General features: G+C 38.7%; 1 protein-coding gene across 1 annotated transcript in view; it reads right to left on the reverse strand.

The window, feature by feature from the left end:
* MCM9 (minichromosome maintenance 9) overlaps positions 1-24,899 on the reverse strand; it is a 429,077-nt gene that overhangs the window by 17,985 nt on the left and 386,193 nt on the right. Inside the window, exons 18-20 of the mRNA XM_089412073.1 lie at positions 22,034-22,115; positions 21,684-21,805; positions 21,439-21,509 (exon numbers count right to left, since the gene is read on the reverse strand). Of these exons, the coding sequence (XP_089268199.1) occupies positions 21,439-21,509; positions 21,684-21,805; positions 22,034-22,115 (275 nt within the window). The remainder of the gene's footprint in view (positions 1-21,438; positions 21,510-21,683; positions 21,806-22,033; positions 22,116-24,899) is intronic.

Raw genomic sequence — 24,899 nt, forward strand, 5'->3', positions numbered from 1 at the left:
CATAATATTTTCATGATCTAGCTAAGGCAGGAATTCCCATGCTCAGCTTTATAAATTCATTTTCATGTACATAGGATAGACAATCGTCTGTATGGCAGACTGATGATTCTGGTAGAGCCATCATCCCTTAGCTTGGATGATTATCTGTGCAGCAATGATGTACATTTGATGTCTTTATTTTCCTGAATATATCGCAGCCCAGATGGATGAAACTAGATCCGGGGTCTTCGAAACTCGTTCAATCTTTGCCCGAAGTACAAGTCGATCCATGTGAAAAGATGTTCTGACGTCGAACATGGAAAGACATCGCCTGATTACCAGCCAATGATGTAAGCTGTTAACAGGCGCGAGAGGAATCACCGATAATGATAATGACCCTCAAGGTACTGCAGTACAGTTCACGTGGTGTGAATACATGAGTTGATGTCGAACACCACGCAAAATCTTTCGGTCGAAGGCCATTGATGTAAACCTGTCGCCGGAAGTGAGAAACTTGCCATTGAGGCATGCAAGCTTCAAAGTACTGAAAAGGTTGTTCCTAAGTCGACTTCTTGGATAATGAGCTGATGTCGACAAGAAGTGACCCGTCGTAGGAGGGCCTTAATGAATCCCACATCTACGACATGAAACGGAGCAAATGATTTTGTGGAGGTGAAAACGATCTGATGATACAAGGTTCAGGGTGGCAGTCATGAAAGAATGAAGCGTGAAGGTATTGCAGCGGATGAGACACAAGCTGGGTTGGTGAATTCTCTGAGCGACTTCTCTTGAACATATCGGCAACACTAAAATGGATTGGTAGCGTTAACCCCAAAAATGGATGGTACAGTGGACCAATGGTGATATGACCGGTGAACGGAATAACCCAACCCGACTCAATCATGGTGATGGAGTGAAAATGTCATGTTCAAGAGCGACCTGCTACCAATAAAGTTTCTTCAAGTTTTCTTCCCAATTTTCCCCAGTCATTTCTGACCAGTACCTCTTTATTTTTGTCAAGCTTGAGGAGGATAACATATGCTTGTTCTATAATTTGCCCTTCGGGCAAACCTGTCGCTATGTTTTAACGAGCCTAGCGACAGTGAAACTCGCTCTTGTCTGCATGGACAAGTTTGTCGCTATTGTTTTAACGAGTTTAACAACAACGATAACTCGGTTCTTTTCAATTTTAGAGAGTTTGAAAAGAGACGAAAAGGAAACTCCACTATTCCTTTTTTGTAATATAATCCCTTAAGTCTGAAAAAGTGTAAAATAATACGAAAGGGATGACTTTTCGATAGTTTTAACGAGCCGAACAAGACAAGCGCTCGATCTTTTTGTGTAATGATCCCTCAGGTCCAAAAAGATTAAAATCTAGAGGAGGGATGGCACTTCCAATCACTTTAACGAGCTGGAGAGGCCAATTGCTCGGCAATCTTTTCATATTTTACGAGTCAGATGAAAAGAGCTTAAAGGAGACTCGTTTTTTGAGGAACGAGTGATGTTTTTGAATAGCAGCTGGTTCCAAGTAAGGTTTGGAACTTTTCAATCACAACAGTGTAAAGAAGGTGGCTAATAGGATCACTCGTCGCAGCTGTTCCTCAAAAGGGGTAAACAATCAAATGGAGGCGTATGATCGGCTAAAAAAGAGTGGAGGTGATGGTAAGAACACGACCAAGGCTCAAAAGCTGATAATAATGCGATCGCAATGGTTATTTACCGAAGGTGGGTTCATTTTTTAATGAGCTTAAACTCTAGTGGAACATATGCTCATTGTTAGGTTTATTTTTTAACGAGCTTGAACTTCGCGTAAAACTGCTCGTGCCAGTCGTATAATAAGGATGTCTCATCGATAGGTTCATTTTTTAGGGAGCTTGCCCCATTCGAAACTTTGCTCCGGAGCCTTTCGTTATGCAAGCTAGGAACGACCAACCTACGAGTTTAAAGGGTTAAGAACCTACAAACTAAGAAAATAAATGGTCGTTTTTCACTTGCATGCAAAAAGGTTTGCATGCCCCCAGGTATAGAGAAGTAGAGTTTCCAGGTTACCATACAGAAGTTCTTGCATCCACAAGATGGTTCCACCTGCGCAGCAGACGGAAACACTTCCTGGGCTTTGTCCATCGAAATGGATGAAGGTGATTCAAGTTCCAATCACCTAACCTTGACGAGGGAATCTTATTCCAGTCTAATCCCATTTTCCTAAACGGACAGGTGTGTCAGACTAGTCATATATCCTCCGCGGAAACCTACCCTATACCTAAAGTTTTCCTGCCGAAGCAGACTAGGGTGCATGCCCCCTGGGTTTCAGTCACAATCACCGAATCACTCGCGCTCATCAGGTGGACGGACTGGAGATTGATGAGACATTCCTTGCGTAAAAAGACCAGTTAGGGATGGCATTTGACTAGTAGCTATGTGTGAACCGGGGAATGAAAGCTGGTCTACGAGCTGGACCACTCTGCCTTCATGCGGAAAACACATCACTCGAAAGAGTGAGGAAACAATAGCTCCCATGCTATAAATGTAGTCACGCCCAAGGAGTAGATTGTAATCTAAAGGTCCTTGGACTACCATCACGTTTAAATGAACGGTTTTCCTTCTCAAAGTTATAGGCAAATTTGGAAGGATCCCTAATGGTCGACTGGTTCCTTTGTTAAAGCCTGTCAAATTTCGAATCTCAGGCAGAAGCGATGGCGAACCAAGCGCTTTGCAAGCAGTTGAGGAAAGGATACTCACAAAAGCCCCTTCATCTATAATAGTACCGACCATGATCATTCTGCAAGCTTGTACTATGATTCGGAATGGTACATTAGATGGGAGGCGGGGTTTACCTAGTAGATTCCAATCGAAGGAAACGACTAGATTGCTTGGAGGTGGGATTGAATAAACGGTCGGATAAATCTCTGACGAACTTCCTTCCGGCGGTAAAGGAACGGGTAGATTGCCCCCATGTTCATCGGAGTCTATGTTTACGAAAAGAATTTGAACGGTGTCGTTCTCATTCTCTTTGGTGACGATATCATCTGAAGGTGGATCCTCTGAAGACAAGATTGGGTCAACTGCCGTCTCGACCTGTTGATTTTGGTCCGGTGTGGACTCAGAGGGTGTATCTTCAATGATAGGTGCTTCGACCGACAACAAAGATGTGTCAGACGGATTTTCAACTAGCGACGGACTCGGCAAGAGTTTCTTGTATCCAGGAGGAAGTCGCTGTGGTGAAGCAGGACGGTTGTCCAAGACTCTTTTAGCTTCGTCCAAGAAGGGACAATGGTGGAGGGCATGATCGCCTTCACACAGTCTACAAGGAAATTTAGATCTTCCTTTCTGTCCATTGACTTCGTTTTCACTAGTTGACGGTGTACTCTCAACATGATCGTCAGAGGTTGACGACACCAGATTGTGCAAACGAGGAGACCAGTCCCTTAAGATCCGTGGGATGCAAGGACAATCTCGATGATAGTGGTCCCCTTTGCAAATGACACATGGAGATTTAGGTTTGAACAGTGCAGTGTGTGGATTTTCACTAGATGATGCATGGTTGCCCCTTTTTGCTGTTGGCTCCTTCTTCTTCTTCTCCTTCCCTTTCTTCTTCTTCTCAGTTACTTGGTTTTTAGTTTTACTAGCTTCACCAAGCAAAGAGGAAGAAGGAGAGGGAGAAACAAATGAAGTAGAGGGTTGGGCGGCAACTCTAGTATCATCTGGTTGCTGATTTGATTGCTCAGGAATCACGGTGCTTTGGACGACAGAGGTCGAGAAGAGCCATACTAGCAGGCCAATTGTCAGTCCAGGAAGGGACAATGTGGCCATATGAGGTGCACCAACATCTCCCCAAGAGGAGAAAGGACTAGGATTTCCCCCAAGGGGAAATCCTTGGTTGGTGGACTCCATTTTCTCAACCTAAGATCAACAAGGGAACAGTGACGTTATTCCGATTAAAATAAATTTTATGACGCTTTGACACAACTTGCTTTTTCAATTTTTAAGAGTCGAGAGAAAGCTAAAGATGACTCTAGTCGCCTTCGATTTTTAATGAACCTGAAGTGACAAGTGCTCAGATGGACCTTTTCTGTTAAGGAGTCTTAAAAGGAACAAAAGTGACTACTCTGGAAATCTAGACAGAGGGATTACCAAACCAATCGCAAAACTGCAGAATACTTTTTACGGTACGGCAGTCAATCTTCCCGAATGCTGTGTTCAGTGCATTGCGATCGATAAGGCGGCAGACATGGCTTCCTAAGGATAAAAGATATAGCCTATTGTGGTCTCCCAATATATACTCGACGGTATGTGGGAGCACAAGTCCGTACTGGCACTTGTCGTCTCAAAGAGGAGGAATCACCCAACCTACGATGAAAGCGATAGTTACCAGGCTTTACGACACCGGAATACGTCTCTAGCCTAAACTTCTAAATGTTGTGCGTTAGGTTCCAAAGCGTTTTTATGTTCATCGAATTTATTTTATAGTTGATCTTCCTTAAGAAGTTTGCCTTTAAGGTTCACCGCGTGATGTAGATATGCAAATCCTAAATATACAATCTAAGATGATAAACAATTATTTATTTTCTTTTTGCAATGAAAATCCTAGCTACTAAGGAAAGAGAAGTCAAATCCTTTCAACATAGAGCAGAGAGCACACACTAAGATGCACTGTCCTAAATCGATATCAACAAGCAGTCTAAATGCAAATGCACATGCATGTATTTGTTTTCCGGTTTCTTAATGTGTGAATGACAAAAGGAATGCTAAGTACAGATCTGAACTATTCTTCTTTCAAAGCAACAGTTCTAACAATTTTCTTTCTAAAAACGAAAGGAAGACTAAGACGACACTTTGCGATTTCAAATTCAAAAAAACAAGAGGAAGACTAAGACGACAGTTTGTGATTTTGAATTCAAAAAATGAAAGGAAGACCACTTTGCGATTTCGAATTCAAAAAGCGAAAGGCAGGCTAAGACGACACTTTGCGATTTCGAATTTGAAAAACGAAAGGAAGGCTAAGAGCAACACTTCCAACTTTAATTTGAAAACTACTTTTGACACTCGGAATACTATTAATTCAAATCAAATACAATGGCAAAAGCATAATCGACTATCAACAAGAAGACTCTTTTCTTTGACTGAAAACGGCACTTGCGACACTTTCAAATCAAAAGACGACAGTTCGATTAAGCTACTGTTTGCCAAAGAGAACTGTAAATGACGAAAAATACATAAAAACATTCACAATTCTTTATACAATGGAGGTTGAATAATGCAAAGGAAGGGAGTTTCAACAGTGGTATACTGATCACAGACAGCAAAACTCCTGAATAAAGCTGAAGACAATGAAGAAAAAACCAAAATTTGGAGGCAGAAACAGTGTTATCTGATCATCGCACCTGTAACACAGGGAAACAGGGATGCATCTCACCTACTACACACAGGAGGTGCGATGCATCCAGACTGTGAAAGGGAGACAGTGCGATGGTCCAGGGACGAGACTGGGCTTGGTTTTTTGCTCAGAGCTTGCAGCATAGTTCAGGCATTTAGGTTGAGCTAATGACAGTCAGTAAATACAAAGCATAGGGGCTGATCTAATGAGGTTACTAGAGCTACCACCAGGGCACTTAGGATGTTTGCAAGTCAGTTGTTCAGTTTATAAACAAAACTCGGAGATGGACTGAAGCAGCATTGATCTACTTTGCACTTGCATAGCAAATGCAGTTCGAAGGCTAGCTGGCTTAACTTCAGGCTCTGTCTGTAGTTTATAAAGCAAACAAATAGAAACAAGAAAACAAGCTATTCATTCCCTAGTGGAGTCGCCATTTTGTTATCGGGAAAACTAGTGTCCATTCAGAGCTGCTAGTCCCACTAAGACGGTATCTATCTTAGAAACAAACAAACTAAAGTTACTTGTGTTTTCCTTTATGAGAGTTAGATGAGAGAGAAGCAGAGAGTACCAACCTCAGTCTTTCACTTGGCTCTTTGCTTGTTTCCTCCCTCCTTTGACAAAGGTTCGCCACTCCTTCCTTACTTATCCCGCTTCAAAGAACACCTGTAGAGTCAAAGCAGCATAATACCATCAAAGCATAGAGATCTATAACCATAAACAATATAGGATCAGATGTATATTAACCATACAAATGCATATATCAATACAAAATTCAAAGATATACAAGAATATGGAGGAAAACTCAAAGAGCTTTATTGATAGAAGTAGTAGAAGAGAGGATTACAACCCATTGGTCTGACCTAGAGCCATCCTCCTAGCATGAAAGCCCTTTTCACCTCATGAAAAGCTTAGATCACCCAACAATACAATGTTGCACAGAGAAACCAACAACACTTCCTTACAAAATACAAAGTTTCAGCCTATAGATCTCTCAGATGAGGGATCCATATATAGATATTTGTAGAGGTGTGAGTCAGCTCTGGGATTTTGATTAGTGTCCTCTCTCTAATAGTTTTTGGTTCACTGGGAGATTCATGATCTCTTACTCATCCCTGGGCGAATTCAGAGAGGCAAGTATCAAATGGGCAGTTTCTAGAAGATTCTTTGGGTTTCCACCTAGCCAACTGTCTCTGCCATTTGTCTGCTCTCGCTCATCGCACCCTATAGAAGGGCTTTTCAGTATGCATCGCACTTTTTGCATGTGGCAGGTGAGAAGCATCGCACCCTTAGCACTGAGCAGTCTGAATGGTCCAGTTTTGACCAGTTCTGAGTAGTTTTTCATGGAGAACTTCTGGGAGATGATGTAATCAGCTGACCTTGCTCCTTTAGGGTATGAAACAACACTTTTAGGGACTTAGAATACCTTGGTTTATGGACATATGCGATTGGGGTTGCAGTGCCCAAATATGTCTATAACATTGATACAAGACGATATGATGCTCTGGGTGATAAATAAAATTGTCGGACTGAGAATGGATCATATCATCCTAGATTAATCTTCTGATCACTAGAATTTTATAATGAATTGTTATCATAGAATTGGATTTTGTAAACTTCAGTGTTCCTTGGAACATAAATTTGTTGCTTCCATTTTAAATGGTTCAAATATGTAGACTGACTTAGTTGTATGCTCTTGTGATTTGGATTTCGATAAGGAGTTCATGCAGTTTGATTTTCTCTTATCATGAGCATGGCAATTTCCCGATTTCCTTCAGACGCTAATGTTGTTGAGTTGGCTATTGAATCATCACTTGGAATGTCCATCGTTTGAACTGCAACATCTGCATATGTTTTAACTTCTATTAGTTTCTCATCTCCTTGAATTGTGATATTGACAGTATCGGTATTTGTTCCTTTATCTTCAACTTGGACTATTACAATTGGAGACTTCCATACTTCTTGAGTAAGTTGTTCTAACTTGTCATTTAGTGACTTCTTGTCACTTTTAAGCTTCTTTTATTTGCGTAAGTAGGGCTTGGTTATGATTCTTTCGATGTCAAAGTTCGTCATTTTCTGAATGTCTTTAGTATCATTCTCTTTATCTTTTGTACTTTTGATTTGTTCTTATAGTCTTTGATTCAGGGCTTTTAAGCGCAAATTTTATTTTTCTTTCTCTATTAGATTCTCGTTGAATTTTTTCTCGAGACATTCTTTTTCTTCTTCTAATTAATTCCTTGTATCTTTAGACTTCTTGACCTTCTAAAGAAATTTTTTATTATGGTTTCTTAGACGCCAAATTTCCTTGTTACTTTCTGTTGATTCTTTATAAAATTGATCTTTGAGATCTTTATACTTATTTTTTGATGCTTCTTTCTCTTGTTGAAGTTTTGTGATTTCTTCTTTTAATCCTTTAATTTGGGTTTGGTTATTACCTTGATATTCTTCAAAAGTAAAAAATCATCGACATTTTGAACAAAGTATTGTGTGATTTTTAAAAATCAATAAAGACTAATCTTTTGTTTGACAAACTGGACACTTGGTCCAAAATGTAGAGTTATATATGGAATCCATAGTTTCTTCGTTCGAATTAAACTCCATTTTACTTGGACTTAAGGTTTCTTGATAACCCTTTTTTTTCAATTTACTAACCCTCTTTACTTTTATAAAAACTACTATTTTCCTCTATAATATTAATGACTTCCTTCACACTTTTATAAATACTCACTTTGGACTTCGTACTTCAAGCTTCTCCTTAATAGTGTCTTTTAATAAATATTTTTTTCTTTTAATGAAATGATCTTTTATATCATAAAATAATTCACTTTTTAATCTTGTAATATTAATTTTATAAATCTCCCTCTCAATATAATTCGTTATGTTTTTTTTTAATTAACTAATATATATATATAATCAATTAATTTTATTATATAAATAATTAAATAATTAACTCTTTATATAGTTATTAATTATTGTGATTAAATAATATATATATATATATATATATATATATATATATATATATATTAAAGTTTGACAATATAATAAAGTATATAGTGTGTAATTTAATAAATATGAAATGAAAAGTTATGGCAGGAACGATCCAATGTGATGGTAGGCCCGGGTGGAATAATTCACTGAGACATGCCGCCAGCGTTGACCCGAAACGCAACTCGGAGAATTCTGTCGGCACTTGTAGAACGTAGCGTCGTTTGACAGGCAGAGACGCACGAACTAATCGCGACGCAGTGGATTGGTCAAACGGCGGATGGAAATTGGAAAACAGGGACTCAGGAATGCACAATTCGTCGGTCCGTGACACGGCACAAGGGATTATGGCGGATGAAGGAAGTAGTGATCGACGCGACAGCGGAATAGAGAGCCTCGATAATGGTGGAAACAGTAATGGAGGCGGTAGGGACGAAGCTGCAGAGGGATGCGGTTGGGCAAGAAAGCTTGAGAAGAATTGGTGGCAGAATGCCGAGAAAATCAATGTTTGAGGCTGAGCTTCGAGGGATAGAAAGCGGCAAGGTAGAGTTGCAGTTGCATTTATGTGGCTCCAGCAGCAGCCTAAACAGATTATGGGTAGCGACGGTGGTGTTGCAGCTGCGTACGGTCGTTGTTGCAGTGTTGTGTGTGATGGCGACAATGAAAAGGTGGGCTGGACTCAAACGACGACAATGTCTACTTGAGCGGCGGCGGAGAAGTATTAATTGGTCAACAAACAGTGGTCGGGTGAAACAATTTCGAACTTCTTGTGGTGGTTATCGAGTTGGACGGTCTGCGGTGACTCCGACCGTTGTGGTTGTGCCCGATAGCTGCAGCGGGGTTGGTGGTGCCCGATAGCTTTTTTTTAATTAATTTTTTTTATTCTATATATATTTTTATTTATTTTTATTTTTTCAATTTTCTTTTTTTTTATTCTTTTATTTTATACAAGTCCCTTATATATCTATCTATCTATCTATCTATATATATATATATATATATATATATATATATATTTGATTTTTTTTCTAAATATATTATCTTTTAAATTTTTGTGTTTTTTCAATCTTTTCTTATATACTTTTTTTTTAAATAATTTTTCCTTTAATATGTACTCATTTTCTTTTTCCTTTTTCTTAAATGGCCAAGGGCCTCACAATGGAATGGGGAATCTCCAAAATTCTGTAGTGAAGCATCTCTATCACAACTACGACAAAGTTGACGAAAGTTAATGGTCAAAGGTCAAATCTGTAATGACCCATCAAATTACAGGGAACATAGGAATATTAGCGAGCATATGAGGCATGCATATAATAGCTACATATGAACCACACGTATTGAACTAGTATACATACTGGCTAATATGGAAAATGTCTAAGTTTAGGTTGATAAATCGATTATCGAAATAAATTCGTAACTCACCAAAATATAATAAATATATCAAGTAGGGCTTTGATATGTGTACCACTCTTATATATATCCTTTAAATCAAAAACACATATATAGTAAAGATACTGAAATTGTAAACCAAAATTAAATTTATAAAATAAATAGATAAGAATTAAATTTAAATATTTTAATTAAAGTATAAAATTAAATTAAACTATCAAATGAGAGTTAAATTAAAAAAAAAAACATTGTAAAAGTATAAAAGAAAATTAGATTAAAATCTCAAATAACGATATGTAAACCTCACAAAAGTTCTTTTATACTCAATGTAATGAGAACGCCTAGAAGGCAAAGGAGACAGAAGAGCTAGTTGAAGATTGAGACGGTGGTATGGGAAGGTATAAGGAGAAGATATAACGGACAGAGAGGGGGGATATTACGGACATAGGAGAGAAACTTCCAACAGAGCCACAAATAGGGACATTGAGTCTGATTGTTCTTGGAATTTTGGGCATAGGGCCCAAAAGATTTGTCTTCTAGATATGGGGACCGTATAGGTAGACCTTAGATAGGTTGGGAGGTAAAGGGCGATTTGGTAACTATAGCAGCGGGAAGATTGGACGAGGAAATCTCCCAGAAAGATATGCAGACTTGGATAGAAGTCTGAAAAGTTGAAGACCCTTGACTACAAATATCTACGGAGATGTGTCAACATGTATGCAGGATGTTGATATCTACAAGGAGATGTCATTAGAAAAAGGCCATCACCAAAAAGGTAAGATGTGATTTATTTTTGGTTTCTGACTTTTTGGATAAGTCTGGGTATGTATGCAGGGCCTTCACAACTATGTACCTCGAGATATAGAGCAATCACCGCTAAAAGAAAGGTGGAGCTAGATGGCCCTATGAAGGAAGCCCCAGATGCAGATCCAAGGAGAATGCTTTCTAGGAAAGAAGGAATGACCTGATGAAGGAAAGTGATGGATGGTTGAACCCTACATACGAAGAAATTGATGACATCAAAGTGTTGGATCATCAATCAACTAGAAGACCCTATAAAGCAATGATGATAGAGCGTTTGTTTAAGAGGGAGCTCTGGAAGATTCCTATGAGTAAAGGTTTATGAGTAAGTTTTCAAGCAAAGAAAAAATTGGAACTCATCCCTGGTTAAGAGGGAGAGTTAGACACGACATTCTTGTCTTTAGTTTGGAAGAAAGAATGGAGGATTGTGGAATCATTTGGCATCCGACACTCTTTGAGGATGTGGTAGGGCATCCAAGATAAGAGTGGGCAAGAGGACCGATATTCTTGACGACTGGGAACCCAAGATGAGAATAGTCCTAGTAGGGCATACTTGGAGAACACTCAGGTGGGTATGACCCTAAGAGAGACAATGATGATGTGTTTCTATCAGTCATTGGTCTCGCCAACATTGTGATCTGATCTAATTGAGAGATAGAGTTGTTAGTCAAGGCCTTGCTATATGGAAACAATGTTGGTTGAAATGATGCTATAACAGATGGATTGCAAATCCGATCTTCTTATGAGAATTCTTCTGTGAACTTGAAAAATTGTCCAATGATCATGTATGTATGAATACCTCCCTAGTTAAGAGGGAGTGTTGAAGAAAGTGTAACTAGGTTCGGTCTTCATAATGACACAAGCCAATACAAATGATGTAAATTGTATCTAGCAAAGTATTTTGTAAATTTGAATCATGGGTTTCATGATCAAAAATGTATTTGTCTTTGTAGCTCTCATTATGAGCTCTAGGTAATAGGTTGTGTCATTAATGTTTACACTTGAAATGTACAAGTATGACTCCAAGATCAAGGGCAGAATCATGTGGCAAAGTCTCCTTGAAAAGGAAGATCAAAAGGGCTACTAAATGATCCCTCCAAATGCATGCAATAGAATCAATGTATTTTTCGGCATAAAATATATTTATAATTGAAGTATCATGTCGGCTTCAAGTCAGCTAAGGAATGGGTCATGTCGGCTTGTTAAGGAGGCCTTATACACTATAAATAGACCCCCTCCTCATGCATTCGGACACACACTTGGATTGGGTCTATGTCTATGCGAAGAAGGGTGAAGGAAGGATCTGCTTCCTATGCGAAGGAGCCTATCAACAGTGTGAGGAAAGGGTCTATTCAAGCAGCTGCAAGTCGAGAAGCATAAGGATTGTTCTGTTGTCCTTAACCACAGGGATTGTTGTGCGAGGCTAGGGCATCATCATACAAGCCATCACCACGAAGTATAGTATTCGATCTCAAGTCTACTTGAAGGGCAGATACGTTTGAAGAATAAAAACTTCCAGATCGAGGATCTAGCAAGCTAGAAAGGCCATGATTCTGTCACACGTGCGGAGAATATGATCCTTGTTAGGGCTGTGATATAGTCCTAGAATATTTCTGTAATAAGGGTTGATTCCAGATCCAAAAAGGTTCGGATATTGGGCTAGGAAGGAGCCACTATCATAGCGCAGTAAGAGAAGGATTATAAGAGAAAATTGTTCACTTACACGTGGAGAACCTATAGTAGCTTCAGGACTGCAGTAAGGGTTTCTAGACAATCAATTGAAGGGATCAGATCACCCTTGTTGAATGCATGTATTGAAGTGATCTTCTCGGCCAGTGAACTACCTTAAGCAAGAGAAGTTTGGAAGAAGGAGAGGAAGGGAGAAGGAAGAAAAATCCTTCATGGTTGGTAGCAGTTCAGATCCATGTTGCAGCAGTAAGAAGAGATTCTAGCCTTGATCTTGGAGTCACTTGATTTCAAGGGTCTTTGTATTGATCTTGGAAATTTTGTCAAGAGAAGAAACTATAAGAAGAATTATCGTGGGTTTTCCTCTCAGGTTTGGAGAGGTTTTGTTGTGGTTGCTGCCTATATCTTGTGTTATTGTTCTTTTGTTTATTATGCATGGTAGTTGGTTGATGAAGTTAATAATCTCTAACATATAAAAGATCTTGTTTGAATTGTCTTCACAAGCAATTATCTAGATAGAGAAATCATAAACATCACTAGCCCTTTCGATTTCTCAACATATTGCAGGATCGAAATTGCAGGCTAAGCTTTAGGATTACAAAGAAGGCTGAAATTTTGTTGAAGAGTTGATATTGACTAAAGGAAGGTCTGACTAAAGGAAGATTTGACTGAAAATTTGACTTGGGAAGCTGGCTTGATGGTTGATGGAGAGTTTGTAAGGTCTTGATTGTCTCAATCTGATTTGAATCTACTAGTGGAAGACTTTGACTGGGCTTTCCCTCCATAGGGGTTTTGCCCTAACTGAGCGCCTACATTTGTGTTCTGTGTTGTGATCTTTATTGTTTGGCATTTGTCTTGATGATAAGAACCTAATGAATTGCAAAAAAGAATTAATGAACATCACAAGAAGGTGACAAAAGAAGAGAAATCAAATTAATATTATCCTATCAAAGTTGCCCTAGATTTCTCAACAAATACCCCCTTAAGGTAAGGCAATTTATTGCCCACTAGGGGTTGGGGCAATGATGGGTTCGTTAAAGATGTAGGGGGCCAATATGAGGGTCCCTAGGAACCGGGGTGGTGGCCATAATGATAGGGGTAGAGTTCATGTTGGCTTTTGTGTGAAAAATTCGCTGCAGTGATTGATTTATTTCTCCTACTTATTTACAATAATAAGTTATTTACCAATGCTTCAGTAAATATCAAAATAAATTCAGCTGCAGACTTCACAAATTAAGAACTAAAAATTAAAAGGTAAGAGAAACACCAGCATATGAACAATCACATTGACAAACTTGTTTTTGGACAATCGTCCTCGGAAAAACACAATACGGGAAAACCGTGCAGCGGATCTAAGGGTTTCTATTATTTGCAGTAAATTTCTAAATACAATCTGGATGCCCCATAGAAAATGGCATTCCACTCAGAGAAGATAACTGATAGACAAATAGTGAGAATTTTCTCACACTGAATCTGGAGATTTTGCACTGGCCCCAACTCCTGGATGACCCACTGCGCAGTCTCTACATGAGCCTACACAGTCACTACGTGGCTTCTGCGTGGAGACTCCCTCTAACTGTGTCACCCTAGCTGTTGTTGCTTCTACTACTGAGAAATCGAGATTTCTCTTGCCAATCATCCACAGTGATTCTTGGCACTGATCTCTGCTATCCCCCAACAATTCTGCGTCAACCTCCTCCAGTTGCTGCGTTGTCCCTCCTTGGCACTGCGCTGGCTCTTTGATCCTTCACTGTCTTCTTTGAAGTATATTCATTAGAACTGGAAATCACTTCCTTCCAGTACTGCCTCTGATCCTCACTACTTGATCACTTGTTCAAATTCCTTAGCAAACCCTGCCCTAGGAATATCGAACTGATTGATCAACTCTTTGCATATTCTTCAAATGAACCCCAAGCCTCCTTTTTATACTTTTCTCGTTGAGAATTCAATGGCCAAGATTGAGTCTCTAATCAACGTCTAAGATTAAATCTTGACTTGATCCGATTTCTAGAACATTCTCACTCATATTTTAATGAATACTCATTAATACTTTAATTTTCCTAAGTTTAGACTTAGGAACCTCATTAAAAAATATTAATTATTTTAATAAAATACAATCCAGGTGGAATTTCACCAAACTGTTTTTGGGTTCTTTAGAACTCATGTGCCTTAGTCTCTCCACTAATTTTCATGGCTAGAGCATATCCGATGCTACCAAAAACTAACACTTTTCCCACGTGTTAAATTTGTATGTCCCAGCCATCTTTTGCATTTTATGGCACATTTCCTTTTGAGAATGGCCAAATTATGCTTTTTACTTTCTTTTTAGCCGCATCAACCTCCGGGGAATCGTTCCAGGCCTAACCCCAAAGTGTGGACAAGGGGAAGGGGAGGCTAACTCTTTGTGGACCCAATGGACAAATGTGGACTTGGATGTGAAATATGTGAAAAGGGGTTATAACGAGCAGAGGGAAGTAATGTATGTGAGGTCAGGAAGCGACACCACGCAATCAAAATTGGGGTTTCCCATATAGTGCCACTCCTAAGGCCAGTAGCCAATAGAGGACATCCCATGGGACTAGGATACAAGGCTAACCACCAAGTTGGACAAGGGGACAAGAGTATAGACCAAGCCCATTCTTTCCGCCATATCCCCCCACTAATCCATTCCCAGAAGTGTCCATAATAAGTAAGCAAAGATACCCAACTACATAATGAAAGCCATACCTTCGGAGTTGGAAGGCCCACCTTCAAACATACAATCATGATAGATGGTCGAGGGTGCATAATGGTTGGCTCAGGTGGCGGAGATGGTGGCACATCGAGCTATCTGGGGCTGCAAAGGGGTTGTTGGTTGTTGACTGAAGACAATCTAGAGAAAAATTTCTTCTATGGGTGTCACCCACAGGTGGTGGGTAACAGGGGTTAAGGATTTTTCCCACATTTCTGGGCGTGCAATTTCATGAGAAACAAGCCCTAATTGAGCCTCTCCTTGAATGGGCCTTGGAAATCATTTCATACATTGTAATTGATCTTATCATTTCGAGTGATTCCTTCATACCAGGACTCCTCCCATCGGTGAAAGTCTATAAAGAGCAGTGGACATTGATTGTGGTGACAGTGAGTCTTTGTCCCATTATTGTCATTTGGTCTAGTATTTGTCCCTTAGATACCCCTCCTAGGACTCCTGCTAGATTGTGTACTATGAACAGGACTAATAGGCATAAGATTCAAGTACATTGATCTAATATAAGAATGGTCTACAGGACCAACATTTCCTTGTGTCAAGCATTGTTAAAATGGATTAGGAAATGGTACGGTGAGGACATAGCTTAGTGAATAGACGAGTGGGGTATGTGCCTCAGAGAGGTAGTGTGGTGTCTATTAATGCCTCCCAACATTGTGCTCTGATCTAGTGGAGAGATAGAGAAGACTTGTCAAAGCCTTGGTAGTTTAACAATGTTGGTTATGATGATGCTATCATCATTGATGCTTATCCATCTGGACCCTTTCTTATATGAATATTTCAACTTGAGATTATCCTATTGAATCATTATGAATACCCCCCTAGTTGAGAGGGAGTGTTGAAGTTGTAACTAGAGTCGGTCTTCATAATGTAAAATTATTGATCTATTTATTATATTTTGGTCAATGTATGTTCTTCGTGCTTATAGAGTCAAAAAGAATTTATTACAAGTCAAAAGAAAATATATTTGAGTCATGTCCCATTTGGACATTTGCAAGAAAAAAAGAAAATTGATTTTTATATTGAGTCGTTAATCCACAAAATGTTAAGTCGGCCCTCCTTGGAACAAGTTGGCCAGGTCCTCCAAGAGCCAGGCTATTCAACCTCCTAGACATATATATATATAAGACAATTTGATTGCTTTGTAGGAAACTCACTTATCATCAACTTATATCTTTTGCACCTAACAAAGGAGTAATAGACTAAGAAGAAGGAGAGAAGAGCTCGCATAAGTGGAGGATGAATTTTGTGAATAACGCCAAGGTCTCTGAGGCAATTGCAGACATATTTTTGACCCTCTTTGTTGCAGGTTCGAATTACAGAAGCTTGACCAGATCTGAAGTAGTTTGACCTATGACTTTGAAGGTGACTTGGAGGAGGGCATGACTTGGTGGCAGTTTGGTCTTGGTCTTGGATATCTCATCTTGATCTGATTCTATAAGAAAAGGATTTTTGGTTTTTCCCCCTTGTGGGGTTTTGCCCTGGCTTGGAGCCTAATTTTGGTGTATCTTGTCTCTTTCTTTTTCTTGAAAAACTGAACATTTGTATAATTGCTTGATGAAGAACACATAAGTAATAAAAAGAGATTTAACAGAGAAATCAATCCTAATCTTACTAACTTGGTTTTTCAATAGTTTATAGGGCCATAGGAGAATACCACTTAGTGTTTTCTATCATTATAATACAAGTGGTGCCTTCTAGCCACACTCATACTAAAAGATACATAAGATATAAGGCTTTTAGGTTAGGCACATCATGAGCAAGCTGTGATATCCACAAATTACAAGAAGCATCTCACTACCATAGACCAAAGCTACAAGTGAAACCACAAACTCCTAAGCCCAAAGTTTCATCAACAGAGATATGTTATCATGAAGTCAAAATCAGGTACCAAGACAAATCCACCACATGTTATTTCTCATCCCATGATACCAGCTGCCTCCATCAATATCCCAACCTTTTCAAGGTTAGGATTAAAAAGCCAACCTGCAAAATTTGACTAATGTGCAAACCATGACATGTGCATCCCATGCAATTAGGTGGTAACAGGGCCCTCAAGTAGTTTTCTGCTGTAAAAAAATCAGCCCATTTACAGCAATTGTGGCAACTTGTAACAAGCGCAGTTATCTATCCATTTCATGCATAGATCAAACCCTCTACATTGCTCCCGGACAGTATTTACCCTAATTTGGTTTTGGTAATAGTCTACTCATTTAACCACCTAAAAAATATAATTCATTTTAATAATTCATTTCTGTTTTAATAACTGAAATAAATCCATTCAGAGCTTCATTAAACATTTAGTAATTGTATTTAGCAGTGTTGTGAAAATCGCTATAAATTGAAATTATTGCGATTTTTTCGCTGTCCCGATAAAATCGCGATAACTATATGAAATAATCGCCGGAATTTTTTTTGCCAATTTTTATTGAAATTATCGCGATAATTTCGATTTTATCACGATAAAAAGAGAAATAATCGCGGGGGGTCGTGACAGTGCTGTTTTATAACTTTTTTTGGTTCTAATGAGCTCATTTGGACAGTCGCGCGCGGAGGGTAGAGGAGAGCTGGGAGACCAAGCTGAAGAGGGTTTTTAGCTAAATCTAAGTGCTTAGAGGAGAAAATCAAGAGGAGACCACCGATTTCTCCATAGAAACGGTATGTGGATTAATTTTTTTTTGTTTTCATTTTTTAAAAACATTGTTTTTGTATGTTTTTCATTGTTTTTTGTTGGGTAACTTGGTATGGGCACCATTTTTCTTTTGTTTTCATTGTTTCTAAAGATTTTTTTATATTTCTTCATTGTTTTTGGTTGGGTAACTTGGTATGACTATGGGAACCAATTTTTTTTTTGTTTTCATTGTTTTTAAATATTGTTTATGTATTTTTCATTGTTTTTGCCATTTGGTTGGGTAACTTGGGTTTGGAATGGTTGGGTAACTTGTGTTTGAAACTTTGAACTTTGGAATGGTTGTTTTAGGTTGGGTAACTTGGATTTTCAATGTACAATGTTAAAAATTAAAAATTAAAATACTAAATTGTAAATTTGTAACTTGTAATTTTGTAAATGCTAAATTGTAATCCTTATTTTCCCATAGGTTCACAACTGCACCAAAACACCATTCAAGAGTCAAGACTTCAAGTTTGCAACTTCAAAGTTCAAAAACAAACATGCCAAGGAAATTGGATCCTTTCTGGGAATATGGTGTACCTGATTCTCCGAATGATAGACTAAACTTGAGTTGCAAGTTGTGTGGCCACCCTATGTCCGGGGGGGTGTATAGGTTGAAGTTTCACCTTGCAAAAATCCCTAGAAAAGATGTGGGGCCTTGTACAAATACAAATCCTGAACTTATCCAAAGAGCCATGAGAGCATTGGAAAATTTAGAGCAGACTAGAGAGGCCAAAGAAGAACTCAAAAGGCAACTAAAAAGGTCAGTTGAAAGAAGTGGGCCAAGTGGCACTGGTTCTACTGCAGCATCAACCAATCCGGTAGCTGCCACATCATTTTTTGTTCCTCGAACCACACCTGGTTCACAGCCATCTATCGGTTCAATGCTAAAAAGAACTGAGAAAGAACAAGCTGACAAGTTGCTGGCAAAATTTCTCCTCTGGAGTGATATTCCTTTCAGCATTGTAAGGAATAATCCATTTTTCCAACCTACTGTTGATGTTATTGCCAGTGTTGGCCCAGGGTACAAAATCCCTTCTTATCATGATTTCAGAGGCCGAATTCTTCAAAATGAAAAGCGTGACTGCACCCAAAGATTGGAGGATTTTAGGGCATCATGGGCACAAACAGGATGCACTGTTATGTCAGATGGTTGGACTGACCAAAAAGGGAGAACCCTTATAAACTTCTTGGTTAGTTGTCCCAAGGGGACTATGTTTATCAAATCTGTTGATGCATCTGCACAAATCAAAGATGCAAAAACTTTATGTGATTTGCTAGATGTGTTTATTTTGGAGGTGGGTGAACAAAATGTTGTCCAAATCATAATGGACAATGCTACAAATTATGTTGCTGCTGGCAGGATGCTTATGGACAGGCATCCTACTTTATTTTGGACACCTTGTGCTGCACACTATATTGATTTGATGTTGGAGGACATAGGGAAAATTCCCTTTGTCAAAGATATTGTTGATTCATCCAAAAGCATTACAAAATTTATATATAACCATACATCTGTGCTTAGCTTGATGAGAAGATTCACTAATAACAAAGAGTTGGTGCGCCCCGCCATTACACGGTTTGCCACCAGTTTCTTATCTCTTCAATCCCTCTTGAATACTACGTGGGATGTGAAGAGAATGTTTCTTTCAGAGGAGTGGTGTGCTTTGCCAATGAGCCGCAAACCAGAAGGAGAGGTCATATGCAAACTAGTTTCATACGAGGAAGACTTCTGGGCGGGAGTGCAGGAGGTGTGCGTCGTTACTGAACCTTTGGTAAAGGTCCTTCAGTTGGTTGATGGTGAGAAGCCCGCAATGGTCTATTTGTATGAGGCCATGGATAGGGCCAAAGAAGCCATTCGGGCCTACTATGATAGTAAGGGAGATGATGGGTTTCAAAGACAACTCCTATGGGGAGTGATTGATGAGCGATGGAACAACACACTCCATTGTCCCATTCATGCTGCTGGGCTTTTCCTGAACCCTGCATTTTCTTACGCATGTGGGTTTGATTTTGATGCTGAGCTCATGGATGGATTCTTATCCTGTGTCCCGAAGATGGTGCGATCTCCAGAACAACGTATAGAGATCTCTAAATAAATTGAGACATATAGGATGGCAAGTGGCACATTTGGCTTTGAGATGGCTGTCACTGATAGGACGATTAAAATGCCAGGTATTTTCTAGTTTGTAACCTTGTTTCAAATTTCATTGTCTCTTCAAATTCCATTTTTTTCTTATGTTTATTTAAAATTTTATTTGTAATTTTGTTGTAGATGCATGGTGGAAAATGTATGGTGGCAGGGTACCCCTTCTGCAAAAGCTTGCCATTCGCATCCTCAGCCAAACATGTAGCTCCTCAGGATGTGAGCGCAACTGGAATGTATTTGAAAAAATACACAAGAAGCGCAACAGGTTAACACTTAAACATTTAAAATATTGCAAATTTCCAAATAAATTTTTGAATTCATTAAACAATATTTTTTTAATAATTATTAATTATTATTTCATGATCTTTGTACAGGTTGGAGTCCCAACGACTTAATGCAATGGTCTACGTCTACTACAATCTTCGATTGTGGGTGAGGCAACTTGAGAGGACACCTGATGTGGATGCCATCTCATTGGATGGGATTGACACCACTCCTGCATGGAGGGTTGAGGCCGAGAGGCCTCTCATGGAGTCTGTTGATGATTGGTTAGTGCAGGATGTAGTGGAGGGGGAGGAGGAGCAGGAGGAGGAGGAGGAGGTGACACCACCTACCCGGGCTACCACTGCCACCAGTAGAGGATGTGGTCTACCTCCTATAGCTCCTACTTCTAGTTCTTCAACTTCTAGAGCACATCAGACTCCACTGCCATCTCCACCAGCACGGGCACTAGCATCTACATCTAAAAGGAAAGGGAAAGTTGTGGCATTTTCCCGCAAGAGGGGCAAAGGAAATCAATAGGATTAGACTTTAGTTATTTTCTTCATTTTATTGTATACGACATTATGACATGATGAGATACATTATCATATTTTTTGTTGATATTTTGAGGCTGAGTTGGGATTCAGAAGTCAAGACTTACTATTCAGGACATGATTCAATGTTATGCGTGATTTTAGCACTAGAAATGATATTAAACATCTTATATATTAGTTCTTTTATCATATTTATGTGTCAATGTATTTATTTTATGTTGTAGATGGTTTAGATATTAAAAAAATTGAAAAAAAATGAATATTTTTGTACCGCACGATTATTTCCCGATAATTTGCGATAATTTCCCGATAATTCCAATGTTTTCCGATTTTTTCCTCGCGCCGATATTATCCCAATAACGATTAATGCAACATTGGTATTTAGGGTTGGCCCCCTTCTGCTGGAGATGAGCTAGTGTAAAGAGAGGAGATATCGTGGTGACAATAGATATCCTTTCTAACGTTCCCCTACGGTTGCACTCATTGATAAGGATTTATAACTTGAGTGCAGGTTTAGGAGGTAACATCCACCAAAGTGTTTAACCATCTTTGTTAGTAGTCCAATAGGATTTTATAGGGAAGAATCAGAGATTGCTAGAAGATTGAGAAAGAAAAACACCCTATGCAATCTAACAAGATATTAAAAGTACAAGAAGTGCTAGTACTTGCTTTCCTGAAATACATGTTCACACCTTTTCAGCTAGTGGTGCTTCCTGAGAAGTTAGAACTGTCTCCTTTGTTCTACAACAATTTTCATTTACAAATTTATACACATATTCTATATTTTCTGTAAAAGAAAATAGTATGATAACACAAGATAACATGGAAAAGTAACATATGTACCTTCTTAGCATATGGAGAGTCCAAAAGCCCATGAAGTCATCATTTCCATTCGTTTTCTCTTTCTGTGCATGCTGCATGTATTAGAAAAAACTGATTATATTGATGAATCTGTAAGGAATTTGAATATTCCATTCTACATCAAGCTATTTTAGAAATATAACTAGAATGAGAACTGCTCAGATAGCTCAAACCGCTATAGTATATGTACTACTTCAAAAATTCCATATGCAATAAGTCCATTATACCTCAGATAAAATATGTGATGATACAATTTTGTCCCATTCTGGCTTCTTTGTGTCCAAAAGAACCAAAACTATATCAAATCTACTCAGGAGAGGACCCGAAAGGGTAGTATTAACAGAAAGTGCTGAAAGTCTTAAGGAACAACCATTATTAAAAATTGATTTAAAGTCAAATAGTGATAACAAGGAATTGATTTTGGATTTAAGGCTTATTAGTGCTTTGCTTCCTGCTATTTATGCACGATGCTTACTTAAGCTTTGGATTGCTGACATTCCCACAACTAATAAAAATACACTATTTCAGATAAAAGACGAAAAAAAGATTAAAAAAAAACATCCTACACAATGGATACGTTGATAAGGATCATACTGGCCCTTTGGGTTAGTAACGCCAAAGACAGTAGTTTTAGTGTTGAGGGTAGTGACAAGCCCAGCCTGAAATAATAACCCAGCATTAGTTACATTGTCAGGACTTATCTCATCAAGCAAAGACATCAATACTAGTAAGTAAAAACTTAAAAAAAAATGGTATCCAATTAAGCAGTGTTCAATTGGAGGAATAGCAACTCTTAAGAGCTTCCAATAGAATAGAAGAAGCACATTTAAATGTAGTAACAAACGATAGAATAAAACATATTAATGCATCCATTTAAAACAACAATACATCGGGAGGAACAAAATCATACAAAGTTCTTGATACCAGCACGATTCCAACCATGGAAAGATGTTGCAAGTAAAACGAGAGGACAAGCATATGACAAGAATATTGCATAATGGTACAAATATGTTCTACACTCATTTACATTACTGTACATATCAGGGCTGCAGGGGAGCGCCCTCCCCCCCCCCCCGAATTGCTTCTGAAGCATGCTCCGAGTGGGAGTGCATCGGAAGTGACCCCGGGAACGCGCTCCCTGCCAATTCAGCAGTGATAGAGGGATCTATTGAAGATTGAGAACAAAAAATTTTGAGTGGGGCAGCCTAATACTCAAGCCTATGGCCCTAGTATTGATATGCAATTAATGACCCATGGTGTTTGAGAGTGGTTCCGACCTCATTGGGTTTCATATGTTGAAAGTAAAATTTTAGATCTCACTCAAAATCCAGCAGACATCAGTTTTTCAGGATTTCAGAATTGGGTGAATTGCAATGTTTCCATTGGATCTTGTCATGTACCAGGGTATGGAACTCAAATTTAATCAAGAGCACCAAGCCCTCTATGTACCCTGATGTTAGTGACATTGGTTGTCGAACTCCTCTATCATGACCTTACTAAAAATGTACCCATCTCTCAAACAAAATCTTGACTTGACATGCTACATTTTTTTATCTTATGTTAATGCTTAGAGGGTGATATTAATGACAAAGATCCCAAGATAGCCAATGATTTTCATGATATGTAGGTATTTTGTTGTAGCATGATTTTTTTGGATGCTAGAGGTTATCTAGAGCCTATTTGTTGATGTATTTTCGGTCCAAAGATGGATTGCAGTCAATGCTATTTTGGTTATGTGCACCCTTACATGCTATATAATGAGAACTTGTAATTGGTGGACCTGTGGTTGATGAAGATTATAACTACTAGATGAATGATGTTATATGGTTTAATCCATGTTTTTATGTTTTTTATCACTAATTCATCATTATACATGCTTTTATTGAATTATATGCATCAAAATATATAAAAATATATATTATATAAAATTCGCTCCCAAAATCACTCCTGACCCAAGAGCTTTTGAAAATGTCGCTCCCCACTCTCACTTCCACTCCCACTCCCAAGCAGCCCTGGTACATATATAGTACAAAATTCTGGGAAGTGCAATCAAAGTTGACCAAATCTCTAATAAATTACAATAAAGTAGGGGAATGATCGATTCAGACTAAGTCACAAAAGGAGAGAAGAATAGCATACAAAATACATAAAGAATATTGAAGATACATGTTCACACCAATGATATCAAGACCAACTAGGCCGTACCAGTTCAGGATTTCCATCTTTTGAACCAAACTGCAAACCAGAATCAACACTAATTCTAACTGGTTCAGACTTGTTACTCCTTTCATATCTAGGGGTAACTAGAGGAGATTTCCCCCCTCTGCCCCTGATCAAAGAAAGCAGTTCCATAGTTGACACTCTTGGTTCTCCATAGACAATTGATAATATGCTTCCTGTTGTTGGAAAATCAAAGTACTTGTAGTTTAATGTTGATTCTCCTTTCATGATAATTACTTGTGATATTTGTTGGCATTTTATTATTTAATTTTTACTTCTTCATCAAACAATTATCAAAACATGAAGACCACAAAACACAAAGAACATAAGATATAGGCTCCATGCCAGGGCAAAACCCGGGGAAAACCCAAACAATCCTCTTCTTATAGAATCAGATCAAAATGAGACCTCCAAGACCCAAAGACCAAGTCCAAGACCTCCTCAAGCCCCAAGTCAGCCCTCCAAATGATCTCTTCCAAACAGGTCAAAGTATTCCAAAGTCAACAAAGGACAAACTTCTGCCAATTCTGCTTCTATCAAAATCTCAGCCCTGCAACTTAAATTCTGCAATTCGTCCTACAACTTCAGTCCTTACAAATTGCACAAAAAACCCTAATCTTCTTGTACATGTGGACAGAAAGATATATTTTTCAAGCCTTCTTCATTGCTTTGACCTTTCCTTCTTCTTCTTGAGATTTTCGCTCTTCTTTCTGTTGATTTGGGGTAGCATCGGATGTGCTCTAGCCATGAAAATTGGTGGAGAGGCTAAAGCACATGAGATCTCCAAGACCCAAAAATGGTTTGGGCAGATTCTAAATGGTTTGGGAGATATTAAAATAATTAATATTTTTAATGGAGTTCCTAAGTCTAAACTTAGGAAAAATAAAATATTAATGGGTATTAATATAAAACTCTGTTAGAAGGTTCCAAAAGTCATGGATCAAGCCAAATCTAATCTTAGCCGTTGATTAGAGATTTAATCTCGGTCGTTGAAGGACCAACAGAAAAAGTATAAGAGGAGGCTTGAGGGTCAGTTGGAGACACACTAGTGTGATCAGTCAGTTCGATTTTCTAGAACGGGGTTCGCTAAGAGAAATCGAACCAGTGATCAAAGTTGCAGCGAGGGGCAATGAGTACGAGACAGAGAGGCAGAGATAGTGCCAGAAGACCAGCGCAAAAGCAGAAAGGCAGACGCAGAGCCAGAGGGAGCCACGTAGAGGCCA

This window comes from Pinus tabuliformis, chromosome 6 (genome assembly GCF_031772625.1).
Source record: "Pinus tabuliformis cultivar Carrire ecotype Pingquan chromosome 6, CPIR1, whole genome shotgun sequence".
Lineage (NCBI taxonomy): Eukaryota > Viridiplantae > Streptophyta > Pinopsida > Pinales > Pinaceae > Pinus > Pinus tabuliformis.